The sequence below is a fragment of the Suncus etruscus genome, chromosome X, assembly GCF_024139225.1.
Source record: "Suncus etruscus isolate mSunEtr1 chromosome X, mSunEtr1.pri.cur, whole genome shotgun sequence".
Taxonomy (NCBI): domain Eukaryota; kingdom Metazoa; phylum Chordata; class Mammalia; order Eulipotyphla; family Soricidae; genus Suncus; species Suncus etruscus.
Genome location: NC_064868.1, coordinates 74,355,572 through 74,371,999, shown reverse-complemented (window position 1 = coordinate 74,371,999; position 16,428 = coordinate 74,355,572). Strand labels below are relative to the sequence as shown.

Below are 16,428 nucleotides of genomic sequence, written 5' to 3'. Positions count from 1 at the left end.
TTTGTTGTGTTTCTGTCTGGTTGACCTATCACATGTTGACAAGACCATGTTGAGGTGTGCCACAATTATTGTGTTATTATTGATATCCTCTTTCATATTTGTTAATAATTGTATTAGATATTTTGCTGATCTCTCATTGGGTGTGTATATGTTTAGTAATGTGATTCCTTCCTGTTTCACATATAATTTGATTAGTACAAAGTGTTCATCTTTGTCCCTTACTACTTTTCTGAGTCTAAAGTTTGTGTTGTCTGATATTAATATGGCAACCTCAGCTTTTTAAGGGTGTTGTTTGCTTGGATAATTTTCCTCCAGCCTCTGATTTTGAGTCTATGTTTGTTCTGACTATTTAGGTGTGTTTCTTTTAGGCAGCAGAAGATTGGATTCATCTTTTTGATCCCTTTTCCACTCTTTGTCTCTTACCTGGTACATTTAGTCAACTGACATTGAGGGAGATAATTGACATGGTATTTAATGTCATCTTTGTGTATAAATTTGTTGTGTCTGTTGGTCAGTCATGTCTTAAAGTAGACCTTTCAGTTTTTCCTTTAAGTCTGGTTTTGCATTTATAAAGTTTCTGAACTGTTGCTATCCTTGAAACTATGTATCCTTCCTTCAAACCTGAACATGAGTCGGGTTCGGTACAGTATTCTAGGTGAAGCATCCATTTCATTCAGTCTTGTCACAATATCTCACCACTGTCTTCTGGCCTTGAGCGTTACTTTTTACATGTTTGCTGTACATCTTAAGGATGCTCCTTTTAATGTAATTTTTCTTTTTGATCTTTTTGCATTCAGTATTCTCTCTATCTGTGGGATTCATCATTGTGACTAGATGTGTCTTGGGGTGTTTCTTTTCAGGTCTCTTTTAGGTGGTACTTTTCAGGCATGCAGAATTTTGTTGCATGCAGTCTTAAGCTCTGGGAGTTTTTCTGTGATGATGTCTTTGGCTATTGATTATTCCTGGGGATCTCCTTTCTGGGCCTCTGGGACTCCAATGATTCTTATTTATTTCTGTTGAGTTTATCACAGACTTCTATTATCATAGATCACATTGTTTGAGTACTTTTTACATTGTATGATTGTCTTATGGTTCTTTTCCAATCTCTTCTACTGTATGGAGTTTTTCTGTGTTGTGTATGTAAATATTTTGGGGGATTACTATGTTGCTCACCCTAATCTGATTAGGTGATTGTGCCCTACCCTAGGGTGTGACCTGGCATTCTGCCCCCACCCTAGGGTAGGACCTGATTCTGCTTCCACCATTGGTTGGTATCTGATCCCACCATTGGGTGGGACCTGACTCTGGACTATAAGAGCAAGGGTCTGTGGAAGGCGAGGGCTTTTTGCTGGCTGGAACTGAATCTGAGTCTTTGGATTTCAGTTTTGTCCATCCGAATAAAGCAAATATTTCCACGAGCCTGATTGTCTGCGAGCTGTTTACCCGCCGTTTCACCTCAGAACCGTGGGCTAGACAGGGTGGCAGACGCGTGCTCCGAGCTGGAAGAAAAGGGCCTCATTCTCCATCCCTCCATCAGTCAACCTCTTCAGGGGCTGTCCTGCTACATTCTGCATTTTATCTTCCAATTCACTGATTCTGTCCTTGGCTGCTGTTACCCTCTTCAAGAGGCTTTTTATTGAGGTTTTCAGTTCAGCTACCATGTTTTTTCAGTCCTGTTATTTCAGTTTGGTGTTTTCTGATTTATATCCTTGTGTTATGTTCAGCTAGAACTATATTTTTCTTTGATTTTCACGAGGATCCTCCATATTTCTATTCTAAACTCCTTATCTGAAAGATTAATCAGATGGTTGATATTTTTGGCTCATCAAAGCTATCATATTTATTCTCTGTGCATGGTGTTTGCCTGTGAGATTTCCTCATTGTCGTGCTTGTAGTGTGGTTTTTCTGCATGGTAAGTTTGGGTTCATTAGTTAGAAAGACTATGTGGCTGCAAAGTGAATTAGAGTGGCCACAGTCTTCTGGAGCCTCTAGGAGACAGTTTTTACTGTCTCATCAAGGTGGAAATGGGAAACCACCAACCACCACTCCAGGGGCTGCAGCTGATCATCGCTGTAGGTGCTGAGAACAACCCCCACCCAAAAGCCCATGCTGAAGCTGTGTATGCAGACGTAAGCTAGAAATGGTGAAGCAGGGAAGAGCGAGGCTGCTCCTCTTTGCTTTACATCCACACACATCTCCTAGCCCATGAACCCCACCACAACACGTAGCAAAATCCATGTTACAAGCATGTCAATGGGAAAACAGTGCAGGACAGCAGCATACATAAAGAATAGATGTAATCTGTGATGACCTGAAAAGTACAAACCAAATAGTCAGCTTCGCAGCTAAGGAGTTTAGAGTAGTATTATGGAGGATGATCATAGAATTTAAAGAAAGCATAGATCAAGCTGAACAGATCACAAAGATAGAAATAAGAAAACTCCAAAGTGAAATAACAGGACTCAAAAATTCAGTAGACGAAATTAAAAACTGAATGGAAAGCCGCCCCAAAAGAATAATAGAAGCCAAGGACAGAAACAACGAGATGGAAGATGGATACAGAACAACTCCATAGAGCAGAAGAGACTGAAAAAGAACCTAAAAGTAAATTATCAGACTAGATAAAATACTCAAAGAATGTGAACAGATGAAAATAGAAGTCCTTAACAAGTTCAACAGAAACAACACAAGAACCATTGGAGTTACAGAGACCCAGGAAGAAAATCCCTAAGTAAAATCAATAGTCAAACACATCATTACAGAGAAACTCCCAGAGCTAAAGACAGCATGCAACCAAATGCTGCATGCCCAAAGAGTACCAGCTAAAAGAGACCTGAGGAAAAGAACCTCAAGACACATCCTAGTCACATTACAAATCCCACAGATAGGGAAGTAATACTGAAAGCAGCAAGATCAAAAAGGGAAATTACAATCATAGGAGCATTCTTAATATTTACAGACAGGGTGGAGCAAGGTGGTTCTGCTGTGTCCCCGCAGCACAGCAGACATCTTTGAACAGTTCTCTGCTTGCTTTGGCCTAAGAACTGATCCTGTGCGGCATTCTTCCCTAATGGATACTCTTCCTTGGAGATGAATTGACCCACCCACAAAGGGTGGAGCCAGAGGCTGCTTCACTTTGCAGCCGTGCATATCATCTAGCCATTGAATACCACCACAACATATAGAAAAACCTACAATACAATTGTGACAACGGGGAAACAATGGAGACCAACACCAATCATAGAGAATGAAGATGACAACTTTGATGACCAACAAAACAAAACAATACAAAAATGGTCAAACACCTAGTTAGTCTCTCAGATATTGAGTTTAGAGAAGAAATATGGAGGATGTTCACAGAACTCAAAGAAAGCATAGATCGAGTTGAAAAGAACACTAACAAGTATCAAGAGAATATGAATATAGAAATCAGAAAACTCCAAACTGAAATAACAGGTCTGAAAAACTCAGTAGACTAATTGAAAAACTCAATGGAAAGCCTCTCCAACAGGGTAACAGCAGCTGAGGATAGAATTACTAAGCTAAGGGCCCAGAGAGATAGCACAGCGGTGTTTGCCTTGCAAGCAGCCAATCCAGGACCAAAGGTGGTTGGTTTGAATCCCTGTGTCCAATATGGTCCCCCTTGCCTGCTAGGAGCTATTTCTGAGCAGACAGCCAGGAGTAACCCCTGAGCACCCTGAGGGTGTGGCCCAAAAACCAAAACCAAAAAAAAAAAAAAAGAATTACTAAGCTAAAAGATGAGATGTATAACAACTACATACAGTAGAAGATATTGGAAAAAAGCCTTAGAACAAATGATCAGACAAAGGAAAATTTACTCAAGTAATATGAACAGATGAAAATAGAAGACTATGATAAGCTCAACAGAAACAACTTAAAAGTCATTGGAGTCCCAGAGACCCAGAAAGAAAATACCCAGGAAGAATCAACTTTCAAGAAGATCATCACAGAGAAACTACCAGAGCTAAAGAATACAGGCGACCAAATCCTGCATGCCCAAAGAGTATTACCTAAAAGAGACCCCATGAAAAACACCATAAAACAAATCCTAGTCAAAATGACGAATCCCACAGAGACAGAATACCGAAAGCAGCAGGATCAAAAAAGGGGAATTACATTCAAATCCTTGAGATTTACAACAGACCTGTCACAAGAAACAATCAAGGCTAGAAGGCAGTGGTGGGACATAGTGACAAAACTCAATAAAATAAATGCTTCGCCTAGAATACTGCACCCAGCAAAACTCACTTTCAGGTTTGAAGAAAGTATACATAGCTTCACAGATAAACAACAGCTCGGAAACTTTACAGACTGAAAACCAGCCTTAAAAGAAAAACTGAAATATCTACTTTAAGACAAGACTGACCAACAGACACAACAAACTTCTACAAAAAGATGGTACTAAATCCCATGACAATTATTTCTCTCAATATAATGGATTAAATGCAGCAGTTAAGAGACACAGAATGGCTAAATGGGTCAAAAAAATGAATCCAACATTCTGCTGCCTACAAAAAACACACCTGAATAGTCAGAACAAACATAGACTCAAAATAAAAGGCTGGAGGAAAATCATCCAAGAAAACAACATCCTTAAAAAGCCAGAGTGGCCATACTAATATCAGATGACACAAAATTTACACTCAGAAAAGTTGTAAGGAACAAAGATGGACACTTTGTACTAATCAAGGGATATGTATGGCAGGAATAAATCACTCTTATAAACATATATGCACCCAATGAGGGACCAGCAAAGTATTTAATACAATTGTTGACAAAACTGAAAAAGGATATCAATAATAACACAAAAATTGTGGGAGACCGCAACACGGCCTTGTCAACACTTGACAGGTCAACCAAACAGAAACCCAACAAAAATATAGTAGACCTGAAAAGAAAAATGGAAGAAAGAGAACTAGTAGATATATATAGAACACTCCATCCCCAGAAACCTGGAGACACATTCTTTTCCAATGTACATGGATCAATCTCCAGGATAGAACACATGCTGGCACATAAAATATACCTCCATAAAATCAAGAGGATAGAAATTTTGCAGGCTACCTTCACTGACAACAAGGCTCTGAAATTAGATGTGAACTACAAAGGGACACAGAAGAAAACCTTTAACACCTGGAAATTAAACAGCCTGCTACTGAACAACCAGTGGGTCCAAGATGAAATCAAAGAGGAAATCAAAACTTTCCTGGAAACAAATGACAATGAAGACACAAACTATCATAACCTATGGTACACAGCACAAGCGGTACTGAGAGGACAATTTATAGCTTTGCAACTACACAGCAGGAAGAAGGGGCATACCTGAATAGCCCAATGATGCAGCTTTTAGAATTAGAAAATGATCAACAAAAGGAACCAAAATAGGGAGACAGAAGGAAATAACAAAGCGTAGAGAAGAAATTAATGTAGTGGAACCTCCCCCAAATCCAAAAGATCAGCAAATCAGAAGTTGGTTCTTTGAAAAATAAACAAGATTGATAAACTATTGACAAGACTTACAAAGGAAGAGAAAAACTTGATAACCCGTGTAAGAAATGAAAAGGGGAGATCGCTACAGATATTACAAAGGTTCAAAGTGTAATCAGAGACTACTTTGAGAAACTCTATTCACTAAACATGAGAACCTGGAAAAATGGATAAATCTTTAGACCCTTATGACATTCCATGATTGAAGAAGGAGGATGTATCATATATAAATACCACCATCACCACTGAGAATATTAAAAAGGTAATCAAATGTCTTCGAGAAAACAAAAGTCCAGGACCAGATGGATTCACGAATGAATTTTTTTCAAACCTTTCAAGAGGAAATACTTCCAATCCTGGCCAGGCTATTTCATGAAATTGAAAAAAAAAAAACCAGAACACTTCCAAATAGCTTTCATGGAGCCAACATCACCTTGATATCAAAACGAGACAGAAATGCCGCCAAATAAGAAAATTACAAGGGGCCGGGAAGGTGGCACTAGAGGTAAGGTGTCTGCCTTACAAGCGCTAGCCAAGGAACGGACCGCGGTTCGATCCCCCAGCGTCCCATATGGTCCCCCCAAGCCAGGGGCGATTTCTGAGCACATAGCCAAGAGTAACCCCTGAGCATCAAACGGTGTGGCCCAAAAACCAAAAAAAAAAAAGAAAAAAAATTACAGACCAATATCCCTGACAAACACAGATGCAACGATACTCAACAAAATCCTGGTAAAAAGGATCCAATGCCTCATCAAGAAGATCATTCATTATGATCAAGTATGTTTCATCTCAGGAATGCAAGGATGGTTTAACATTTATCAGCATAATATAGAACATCAACAACAAGAAAAGTAAAAATCACATGATCATGTCAATAGACACAGAGAAAGCATTTGATAAGGTCCAACACCCATTCTTGATAAAAACTCTCAGCAAGATGGAAATGAAAGGAACCTTTCTCAATCTAGTAAAGGCCACCTACCACAAGCCAATGATACATATTATCCTCAATGGAGAAAAACTAAAAGCTTTTCCTCTAAATTCTGGTACAAAAAAGGTTGTCCTCTTTCACCACTCCCATTCAACATAGTACTGGAAGTACTTGCTCTAGCGATTAGGCAAGAAAAAGGTATTAAGGGTATCTAGATAGGAAAGGAAGAAGTCAAGCTCTCACTGTTTGCAGATCACATGATACTCTACCTAGAAAACCCTAAAGACTACGAAAAAGCTTCCAGAAACAATAGATTAATATAGCAAGGTGGCAGCTATAAAATGAACACACAGAAATCAATGGCCTTTTTATACACCAATAATGATAGGGAAGAAATGGACATTTAGGAAACAAGCCATTCACATTAGTGCCATACAAACTCAAATATCTTGGAGTCAACTTGACTAAAGTCATGAAGGACCTATAAAAAGAAAATTATAAAACCTTGTTCCAAGAAATATGAGAGAACCCGCGGAAATGGAAACACATACCCTGCTCATGGATTGGCAGGATTAATATAATTAAAATGGCAATACTCCACAAAGCATTGTAGAGATTTATGCAATCCCTCTAAAGATACTCATGGCATTCTTCAAAAAAGTGGATCAAACATTTCTGAAATTCATTTGGGACAATAAACACATAGAATAGCTGAAGCAATCCTTGGGGAAAGGAATATGGGAGGCATTACTTTTCCTAATTTTAAACTGTATTACAAAGCAATAGTTATAAAAACAGCATGTTATTGAAATAAAACAGAACCTCAGATCATTGAAATAGGCTTGAGTACTCAGAGAATGTTCCCCAGACATACAATCTAGTTTTTATAAAGGAGCAAGAAATCCTAAATGGAGCAAGGAAAGTCTTTTCAACAAGTGGTGTTGACACAACTGGGTAGCCACTTGCCAAAAAAGTGAACTCAGACCCCCAGCTAACACCATCTACAAATGTAAAATCCAAATGGATTAAAGACCTTGATATCAGACCTGAAACCATAATGTATATAGAAAAACACATAGGTAAAACAATTTATGACTTTGAGACTAAAGACATCTTTAAAGAGGAAACAGCAGTCTCCAAACAGTTGGAAGCATAGATAAACAGGTGGTACTATATTAAGCTGAGAAACTTCTTCAGGATACAAGTGCCCAGAATATAAGAGCCACCCACTGAGTGGGAGGAACTATTCATCCAATACCCATCAAAAAGGGGTATTATCTAAAATATACAAGGCACCAACAGAACTTCACAAGGAAAAAAAAACATCTAATCCCATCAATATTTGGGGAGAAGAACTGAACAGACACTTTGTTAAAGAAGAAATACCAATGGCCAAAAGGCACATGAAAAAATGTTCCACATAATTAATCATCAGAGAGATGTAAATGAAAACAACTACGAGTAACCATCTCACACCAAGAGATTGGGACACATCAAAAACAATGATAACAGGCAGTGCTGGCGGGGATGTGGAGAGAAAGGAACTTTTATTCACTGCTGGTGGGAATGCTGCCAAGTCCAACCTTTATGGAAAGCATATGGATATTCCTCCCAAACCTGGAAATTGAGCTCCCATATGATCCAGCTATACCACTCCTAGGGATATACCCTAGGAACAAAAAATACAATACAAAAATCCCTTCCTCACACCTATATTCATTGTAGCGCTATTTACAATAGCCAGACTCTGGAAACAACGAAGATGCCCTTCAACAGTTGAATTACTAAAGAAATTGTGGTACATATACACAATGGAATGTTATGCAGCCATCAGGATAGATGAAGTCATGAAATTTTCATATACATAGATGTACATGGAATCTATTATGCTGAGTGAAATATGTCAGTGGGAGAGAGATAGACATAGAATAGACTCACTCATTTATGGGTTTTAAGAAAAATAAAAGACATTTTTGCAATAGTTCTCAGAGACAAAAGAGAGGAGAGCTGGAAGGTCCAGCTCACGACTTGATACTCACCACATAGAGTTATTATTGCAGTTAGAGAAATAACTGCATTGAGAACTATCATACCAATATGAATGAATGAGGAAAGTAGAAAGCCTGTCTAGAGTACAGGCAGAGGTGTGGTAGGGAGGAGGGATATTTGGGACATTTGTGATGGGAATTTTGCACTGGTGAAGGGGGTGTTCTTTACATGACTGAAACCCAACTACAATCATATTTATAATCAAGGTGCTTAAATAAATATATTAATAAAAAGAATGGGTGTTGTACCTTATCTAAATATTTCTCTGTATCTATTTATATGATCATATGATTTTTACTTTTATTTTTGTTGATATGGTGTATTATATTAAACCATCCTTGCATTCTTGGAATGAAACCTCTTAATTTTGGTGTATGACCTTCTTGATGGATCTTTATTGATGCATCCTTGAGAGATCCTATTTGCTCGAATTTTGTTATCTTTATATTTGTGTTCATCAGGGATATTGGTCTACAGTTTTCTTTTTTGCAGCATCTTTGTCTGGTTTTGATATCAAAGTGATGTTAGCTTCATTAAAATCTTTGGGAGTATTCCGGATTCTTTTTTTTTTTTTTTTTTTTTTGGGCCACACCGGGCATTGCTCAGGGGTTACTCCTGGCTGTCTGCTCAGAAATAGTTCCTGGCAGGCACGGGGGACCCTATGGGACACCAGGATTCGAACCAACCACCTTTGGTCCTGGATCGGCTGCTTGCAAGGCAAACACTGGTGTGCTATCTCTCCAGGCCCATGTGTTCCGGATTCTTCAATTTCATAAAAGAGCCTAAAAAGGATTGGTGGTAGTTTTTCTTGAAAGGTTTGAAAGAATAAGTTAGTGAATACATCTGGGCCTTTGCTTTTGTTTTTGGGAAGACTTTTAATTACACTTTTAATTTCCTCAGTAGAGATGTGTCTGTTTCGATATGGTAGATCATCTTGGTTTAACTGTGGAAGGTTATAAGTGTCCAAGAATTTATTCATTTCTTCCAGGTTCTCATGTTTCATGGCATAGAATTTCTCAAAGTAGTCTCTGATTACCTTTTGAATCTCTGTAGCATCTTTACTGATCCCTCCATTTTCACTTTTAATTGTATGATGCTCTTTGGGCCTCTAGAATCTGTGCAGCTGCCTTTCTCCAGGTACTAGGAAAGCTCTCATTATTTTTTCTGCCAGTCTCATTTTCCATTTCCCTCTTTCCTCTTATTCTGGTACTCTTATGATTTAAAGAATTTTAATCTTGCTATTTATTATCTATCATGTATATTATATTCTTTTTTGTTTATCTCTTTTCTTTTTCCACTTTATTCTTGGTGATGGCCAAAATTTTTTCTTCAGTGTCTTTGATACAGTCCTTTGCATGAGGAATTCTGTTGTGATTGTTTTTTTTTAACTTTACCAGTTCCATTTTATGGTCTCTGATACCCTGAATCAGTTCATCTTTTAGTTGGTTGAATTGTTCAGTGTTTGCCTTATTTCGGTGTCAATTGAATGGTATATTGAATTAAGTTTTTAATGTTGTGAGTTGAGGCTTTAATTGAACTCAGTGATTGGCCAGAACTAATATCCATATCTACCAGGCATGTGAATTCCTTTGCCCTTATTTTTAAAGATGTTTGGGCACTGTGGTTTAAGCTTCGGATTCCCAACTGTTTAAGATCTGCATTGTTTCTATTTCAGCAAACTCTTATTCCTTATAATTGGTTAAAGTAATAATTACTGTGCCTTAAGATGCTGTTGCTCTTTTCCCACAGATGAATATCTAATAATTTCATTGGCATAGAGGGTAATTTATGCAAGTATTTGAGGAAGATTATAAACAGTGCTATAGGTTGAATATGTGAAATTGTCTTATGGCAATAGGTCTTCATGCTTTTAGCTGAGATGTAGGCAGTGATATGGGGCTGTCCAGGGAAGGAGCCAGGGGCAGTCACCCATGGCAGTGCAGGGGCAAAGGGGCAGGTGGATGGACAGAACCCTTGATGTGCCACCATGACAAAGGAGGCTGGCATCAGCATGATGATTCTGTCTGAGTGTGTCCAGGGATCAAGACGTGGGCAGTGGTGCAGGTACGGTCCAGGTCAACCAGAAGCAGTTACCCACAGTGGCACAGGGGCAAAGACTATTGTCTCTTGACTGTTATTTTTAGGGGGATGTATGGATAAGGAAATTCTTAAAAGAGTCTCTGATAAAACTTAATCTTTGTTTTACACCACTTATTTAAAAGCAAATTGACACTATTTTATACCATTCTACATCTTTTCATAGACTCCTTTTAGTTGATATATGAATATGTTACCTTAACAAGATGTTGCTCATTTCCCCTGCACATTATATGAACATACATAATACCATTCAGTTCCTATCCCACCTTCTCCAGAAGAGAAGAGTCAAAAGTTCTTACATTTAGTCTCAGTTATAAACTATTTTATGTACTTCTTTGACCAGATAATTAATTTATTGATACTGATGATTGAACCCATGGCCTCACACAGGATGGGGCATGTGCTAAACCATTTTACATGCTTAGATATTAAATACCTGTGTTTTCCTTTATTCATTGCTTCGTGAAATACCTACACGTCCTTTACTGCCCATTTTCTTTTTCTTTTTGTTTTTGGGTTGTGCACAGTGGTCCTCAGGTCTTTCTCCAGGCACTGTGCTCAGAGATCTCTCTTGTTGGGGCTTGGGGTACCATAAGGTATACCAGAAATTGAACCCAGGTTAACCACATGCAGCCAAGTACTATTGCTCCAGCCTGGTGCTCATTTTCTTTAAGATTATTAGTGTAATAAAAGGGGGAGTTAAGAAAAAAAGCTTTAGAACATTGCCTAAGATCACAGATTTTATATAAATTTAAAAAAAATTAAAAATTTTAAATTAAAAGCAACAGTAAGAAGCACAGGGATTCCTTCTCTTGTCCTATTTGCCAAGAAGCTATTTGTCCTATTTGTAAGAAGCTCTCTGCTTGGTTTTTCAGTTTTAACTCCGTGGAATTTGCAGCTTTACTGGGAAACTTCGAGGAAGTATCTACCTTTCAACAGACTCTCTGCCAAGCTTTGGAAGAATGTGCAAAGTAAGTGTCTCTCACATCACCATTACCACAGCTAGTAAGGTTCCTTTGCTGTGTATTTTGGGTTCCTTGGAACTGATATCTTACAAAAGCGCCATTTTATATGTATTTGTTACAACCCGGATCACTTGTTCTAGTGCAGGCAGGGAAAATACCCGAGGCTCTTGATACTTATTTTATGTTCTGTGTTTTACCTCTTTTGCTTACAGGTTTCCCGAGAACCAACACAAAGTTGGAGGCTGTCTGCTGAACCTGTTGCCTCATTTTAAGTCCATGTATATGGCTTACTGCAACAACCATCCCGCAGCTGCACATGTACTCACTCAGCACAGGTAAAGCTTGACCCTTCCTCACGAAGGGCTGATTCGCAAGGAGCATCTCTCATTGAAAATTCTGCTTTGCTGGTTGACCTCTTGATGATCTCTATTCAGCCGGCTAGGAATTGATTGTAAACTAAATGTAAAGACTTTTGACTGTTCTACTCTGGAGAAGGAGGGTTAGGAATTGATTTTGACGGGATGGATTGGGGAGGATGGTCTTTCATTCAATGATAAGGAGGCCTGGGAACCCCTTTCAGTGTTGCTTGGCCAACCTAGCAGTTCCGTGTGAGGACTTGATGGTGCATTGTATTACTAAGAAAGTAATTAATTTCTTTTAACACAGACTGATGATTTATTAATGCAACCCATAATATATTGAGCACCTCCTATGTACAAGGTCATACACTGGCTGGTTGTAGATACGGTAGTGAACAAGGCATATAAATATATGTCTTTCGCTTCTCATTGCAGAGAATCTTAAGGGCAACATAGACAGGTGACATTACAGATAATATAAATATTATCACCAGTAGGGTAATTAATAGATGCTATTCTGAAGTAAAAGGGTCTTTTCCATCCAACAAGTTTAACCCCTTCTTGCCCCCATCAGTGTTTTGCTGACAAGTGCTTGGCCTAAATGCATTACTTTTTCACTTTCCCTTTGTCTGATAGAGGAAGTTCTCAAGCAGGATTATGGTTAAAGGCTACTATTAATAGAAACAGGCAGAAGGCAACTGATACTGTACTATAGTTTGGGTGTTTTAAACAAAGGGCACTGATAATAGTGCCTCGTGAATATATGTTGCTTCAGAACATGGATACTTATAGAATAGTGTGTCCTCTAAGGATCCTTGCAAGTTCACACCTCCATTTGTTTCTTCTGACTGCTCATCCCTCACATGTTTCTGGACATATTTCTCTGGGCCAGAATATTGCACAACAGACTTGAAGATGTGTGTGTGGTTTATTTTCCTTGAAATTCTTGCGATTTTGTGTTTTCTTTTGGGGAAATTAGGATACACCTTGTGGTTCTCAAGGGGCTATTCCATGCTGTGTGCTCAGAGCTCACTCCTAAAAGTGTTTTAGGGATCATATGTGGTGTCAGGAATCAAACCAGGGTCAACTGCATGCAAAGAAAGGACCTTAGTCCCTGTACTAGGTTTCAGGCTCCAAGATGTGGTTTTAACTTTGAAGTTGTGCAAGAAGTCCAGGTGGGCCACTAGCAAGAGCAACATGTATGCATTAGAAGAATATGTGTTGCGTAGGATGGAGACTAGGTTCAGAGCAGACCTGAGATCTGGAGGCTGCTCAAGAGTGTCAAGAATATTTTCTCAGGAGAGTAGATCAGCAGGTAAGGCTCTTGCCTTGCATGCAGCTAACAAAGGTTTGATTACTGGAATCTCATAAAGTCCTCCAAGTACTGCTAGGAGTGATTTCTGAATGCAGAGCCAGGAATAACCTCTAAGCATAACCTGGTAAACCCTCCCCCCCAAACAACCACCACCACCACCACAAAGAATGTTCTCTCATCCTATCCCAGGTTTGAATTTCTAGAGCCAGGCTAGAATACCAGTTGACACTAATCCTCCAATATGCTAAAACTTTTGGGATTTTGGTTCTAATGACTTGGGATATTATAGAACTGTTATATAAAGATATTTTATTTATTTATTTTGGTATCACACTGAGCTCAGGTATATTCTATTTGGGGAGCAGAATTGGTGTCTGATTGGCAATGATTACCTAGCTCTAAACTCAGGAACCTCTCCTGTTGGGCCCAGGGGACCAAATAGAGTGCCATGGATCAAACCTGGGTCAGCTGTGTGCAAGGCAAACACCCTACCTGCTGTATTATCATTCTGGCACCTGAGAATCTATTCTTGGCTAAGCTTGGGGTTCTCTTCCAGTGATGTTCATGACACCACATGTTGATGCCAGAAATTAAACAGGGGCTTTCCACTTACATGCAAAGAATGTGCTCCCAAAGTTCTCTCTTTGGCCTTCTGAGGACAATAGTGATGGGACTCAAGCCCCACCCAGGGATGCTTAGGTATTCTTCCTTGCTCTGTGCTCAGAAGTTATACACTTGCAATGTTAAGGGGACCATATGCAGTGGCAGGGATGGAACCAGGGTTGTGCATGCAAGGCACCTTAAGAAAGAGGTTTTTTTTAATTCTCTCTCCAGCTCTAAAGACATTACAAAGGTGGATGTGTGGGGGTCCTACCTGAAGGTCCACTTTGTTGCCCTGATTTAAGTTCTAAATTTTGTAGAATAGAAAATATGTCAGTTAGCATTTAAAAGAAGAGGAGCTGGATTGAAGTGAGAGGACAATAGGTAGGGCATATGCCCTGTATGCAACTGACACAGGTTCGATGCCTGGCACCCTATAGGGTCCCCTGGGACCACCAAGAGTGGTCTGTGAGAGCGCAGAGCCAAAAGTAAGCCCTGGGAACTTCTGTGTGTGGCCCCAAACTAAAGCACACAAAAAGAAAGAATGAAGAAAAAGTAATGATTCTGGGTTATTTAGGTAAATGTATGATTTAGGCTTGCATGCTTGGAGCTCACATTAGCTAATAATAACACTGACAACGTGTCAGGCACATGATGGAAAAGCCTATGAGTGAGTTACTATTCTTACCACCCATGCCTTGCAGATAAGACTTTGGAAGTAAATAATCTGCCCAAGAATTCATAGCTGTTAAGTGGTTGAGCCAGAATTAGAATCCAAGTCTATCAGACCTCTAAAGCATATTTTTACCATAGATATTTGTTTAATGTCAGAAAGAATCCTCTAAGCCAAAATGGAAAGAATTGTGTATTTTAAAAAAAGACACCCATATTCTACTACCTAGTTTAAGGAGCTAAATGGGATCATATCCTTTTTTTTTATTTTAGCAACTTTATTAAGATATAACTAACTTACCATACATTTCCCCCACTTAAAGTGGACTGTGAGGTTCAGTTTTCTATGGTCAGAGTTGGGCAACCATCACCACACTCACTCTTAGAGCCTGTCATCACTCCCTAAATAGATATGTAGTCATTTCCTTCCTTCTCCTTGCCAGCCAACATCACCATGAAAATACTATGAATCTACCTATTTGGGGGCATCTCATTAAAATAAAAACAAATTATTGGGCAGTAGGGGTGGTGTCACACCTGGAGTGCACTTGGCTCTGTGCTCAGACTCATCCCTGAGTTTAGGGCTCTGAATTGGGGTTGGAACCAATGTGTAATGTGACAAGACATTATGCAAGACATGTCTTACTACTACTTTTCGGCTGTCCCTTATGCCCCAGAATCACATTTCAGTGCAGTCCCACAGCATAGGTACTCTTGTGTCTGACTTTTTTCATTTAGCAGAATGTTTTCAAGTTTTATTCAATTATAACATGTGAGAGTACTTTATTATCTGTCTGTCTATCTATCTAATATATCATGATTACAGGGATTGAACTAAGCACTTCTAGTATTGCTTTATATCATCTGTTAAGAGAATAAAATATTTAGCTATACTGTTTTTTTAGAATTGCATGATTACTTTTGCCAGTGATCTGGTTTTATTTGTCTTTCATTATTTTTGTTTGTTTGTTTTGGGAGGCTGCTCTTGGTGGTTGCTCAGGGACATCTCTGGCTCTATGGTTGAGGGTTGCTTCCCGGGGTGCTCAGGGAATTGTGATGCAGGGATTGAACCTGGGCATCCCACTTGCAAAGCATGTGCTCCAGTCTATTGAGCTATTTCTTCACTCCCAATGTGATCTGGATTTATAGGTGCTCATAAATTTACATCTGATATGCTTAATTATATAATATATCCTATAACTAATATTTCTTACAAGGTGAATCTTATCATGAGGAGGCCTGATTTGTTTTGTTTTATTTTGTTTTGTTTTTTGTCTTCTGGGCCACATCCGGCCATGCTTGGGTTACTTGTGGCTCTACTCTGAGGGATCATTACTGGTAGGCTGGGGAGACAATATGGACTGCCATGGATCAAACCCAGGTCAGCCAAATGCAAGGCCTTATCCTCTGTAATATCTTTCTGGCCCTATTCTCATTGGAGACTGTTTTCATCACATTTTCATTTCTGAGAGAAGTTTAGATAGGTGATATAATTAAACATTTTTTCAAGAGGCCACTCTTCAGAGCTCTGGGATGGTGCCAGCAAAGGAACTCAGGGCCTCATTTCAGGCTCAAGCAAGGCATGGGATCTGCCACTTGAGTTATCTTGTTGGCCCTAGATAATTTAAGTTTTGATTGGCAGTTTTATTTTTATTATTATTTTGTCTTATCTGTCTGCCTTTTGGCCTCTAATAGTTCTTATGATAAATTGGTTTGTCATTTTATTCAGGTTCTATAGATTCAAATGAGTCATTTTTCTAGTCTTTTTTGTTGTGGGGGTACATATTTGGTGGTGTTAGGGACTACTCTTGCCTATGAACTCAAGGATCACTCCTGATGGTGCTCAGGGAACCATGTGGTGTCAGTGATTGAACCCGAGCTTCTTGCATGTACTCAGTACATTGTGTTCTCTCTCCAGCTCTCTCTTCC

At 39.1% G+C, this 16,428-nt stretch overlaps 1 protein-coding gene across 1 annotated transcript in view; it reads left to right on the top strand.

Moving 5' to 3' along the window:
- Positions 1 to 16,428, top strand: part of ARHGEF6 (Rac/Cdc42 guanine nucleotide exchange factor 6) — a 208,368-nt gene that overhangs the window by 142,578 nt on the left and 49,362 nt on the right. The window contains exons 8-9 of the mRNA XM_049766604.1: positions 11,464 to 11,559; positions 11,766 to 11,888. Coding sequence (XP_049622561.1) covers positions 11,464 to 11,559; positions 11,766 to 11,888 — 219 coding nt within the window. The remainder of the gene's footprint in view (positions 1 to 11,463; positions 11,560 to 11,765; positions 11,889 to 16,428) is intronic.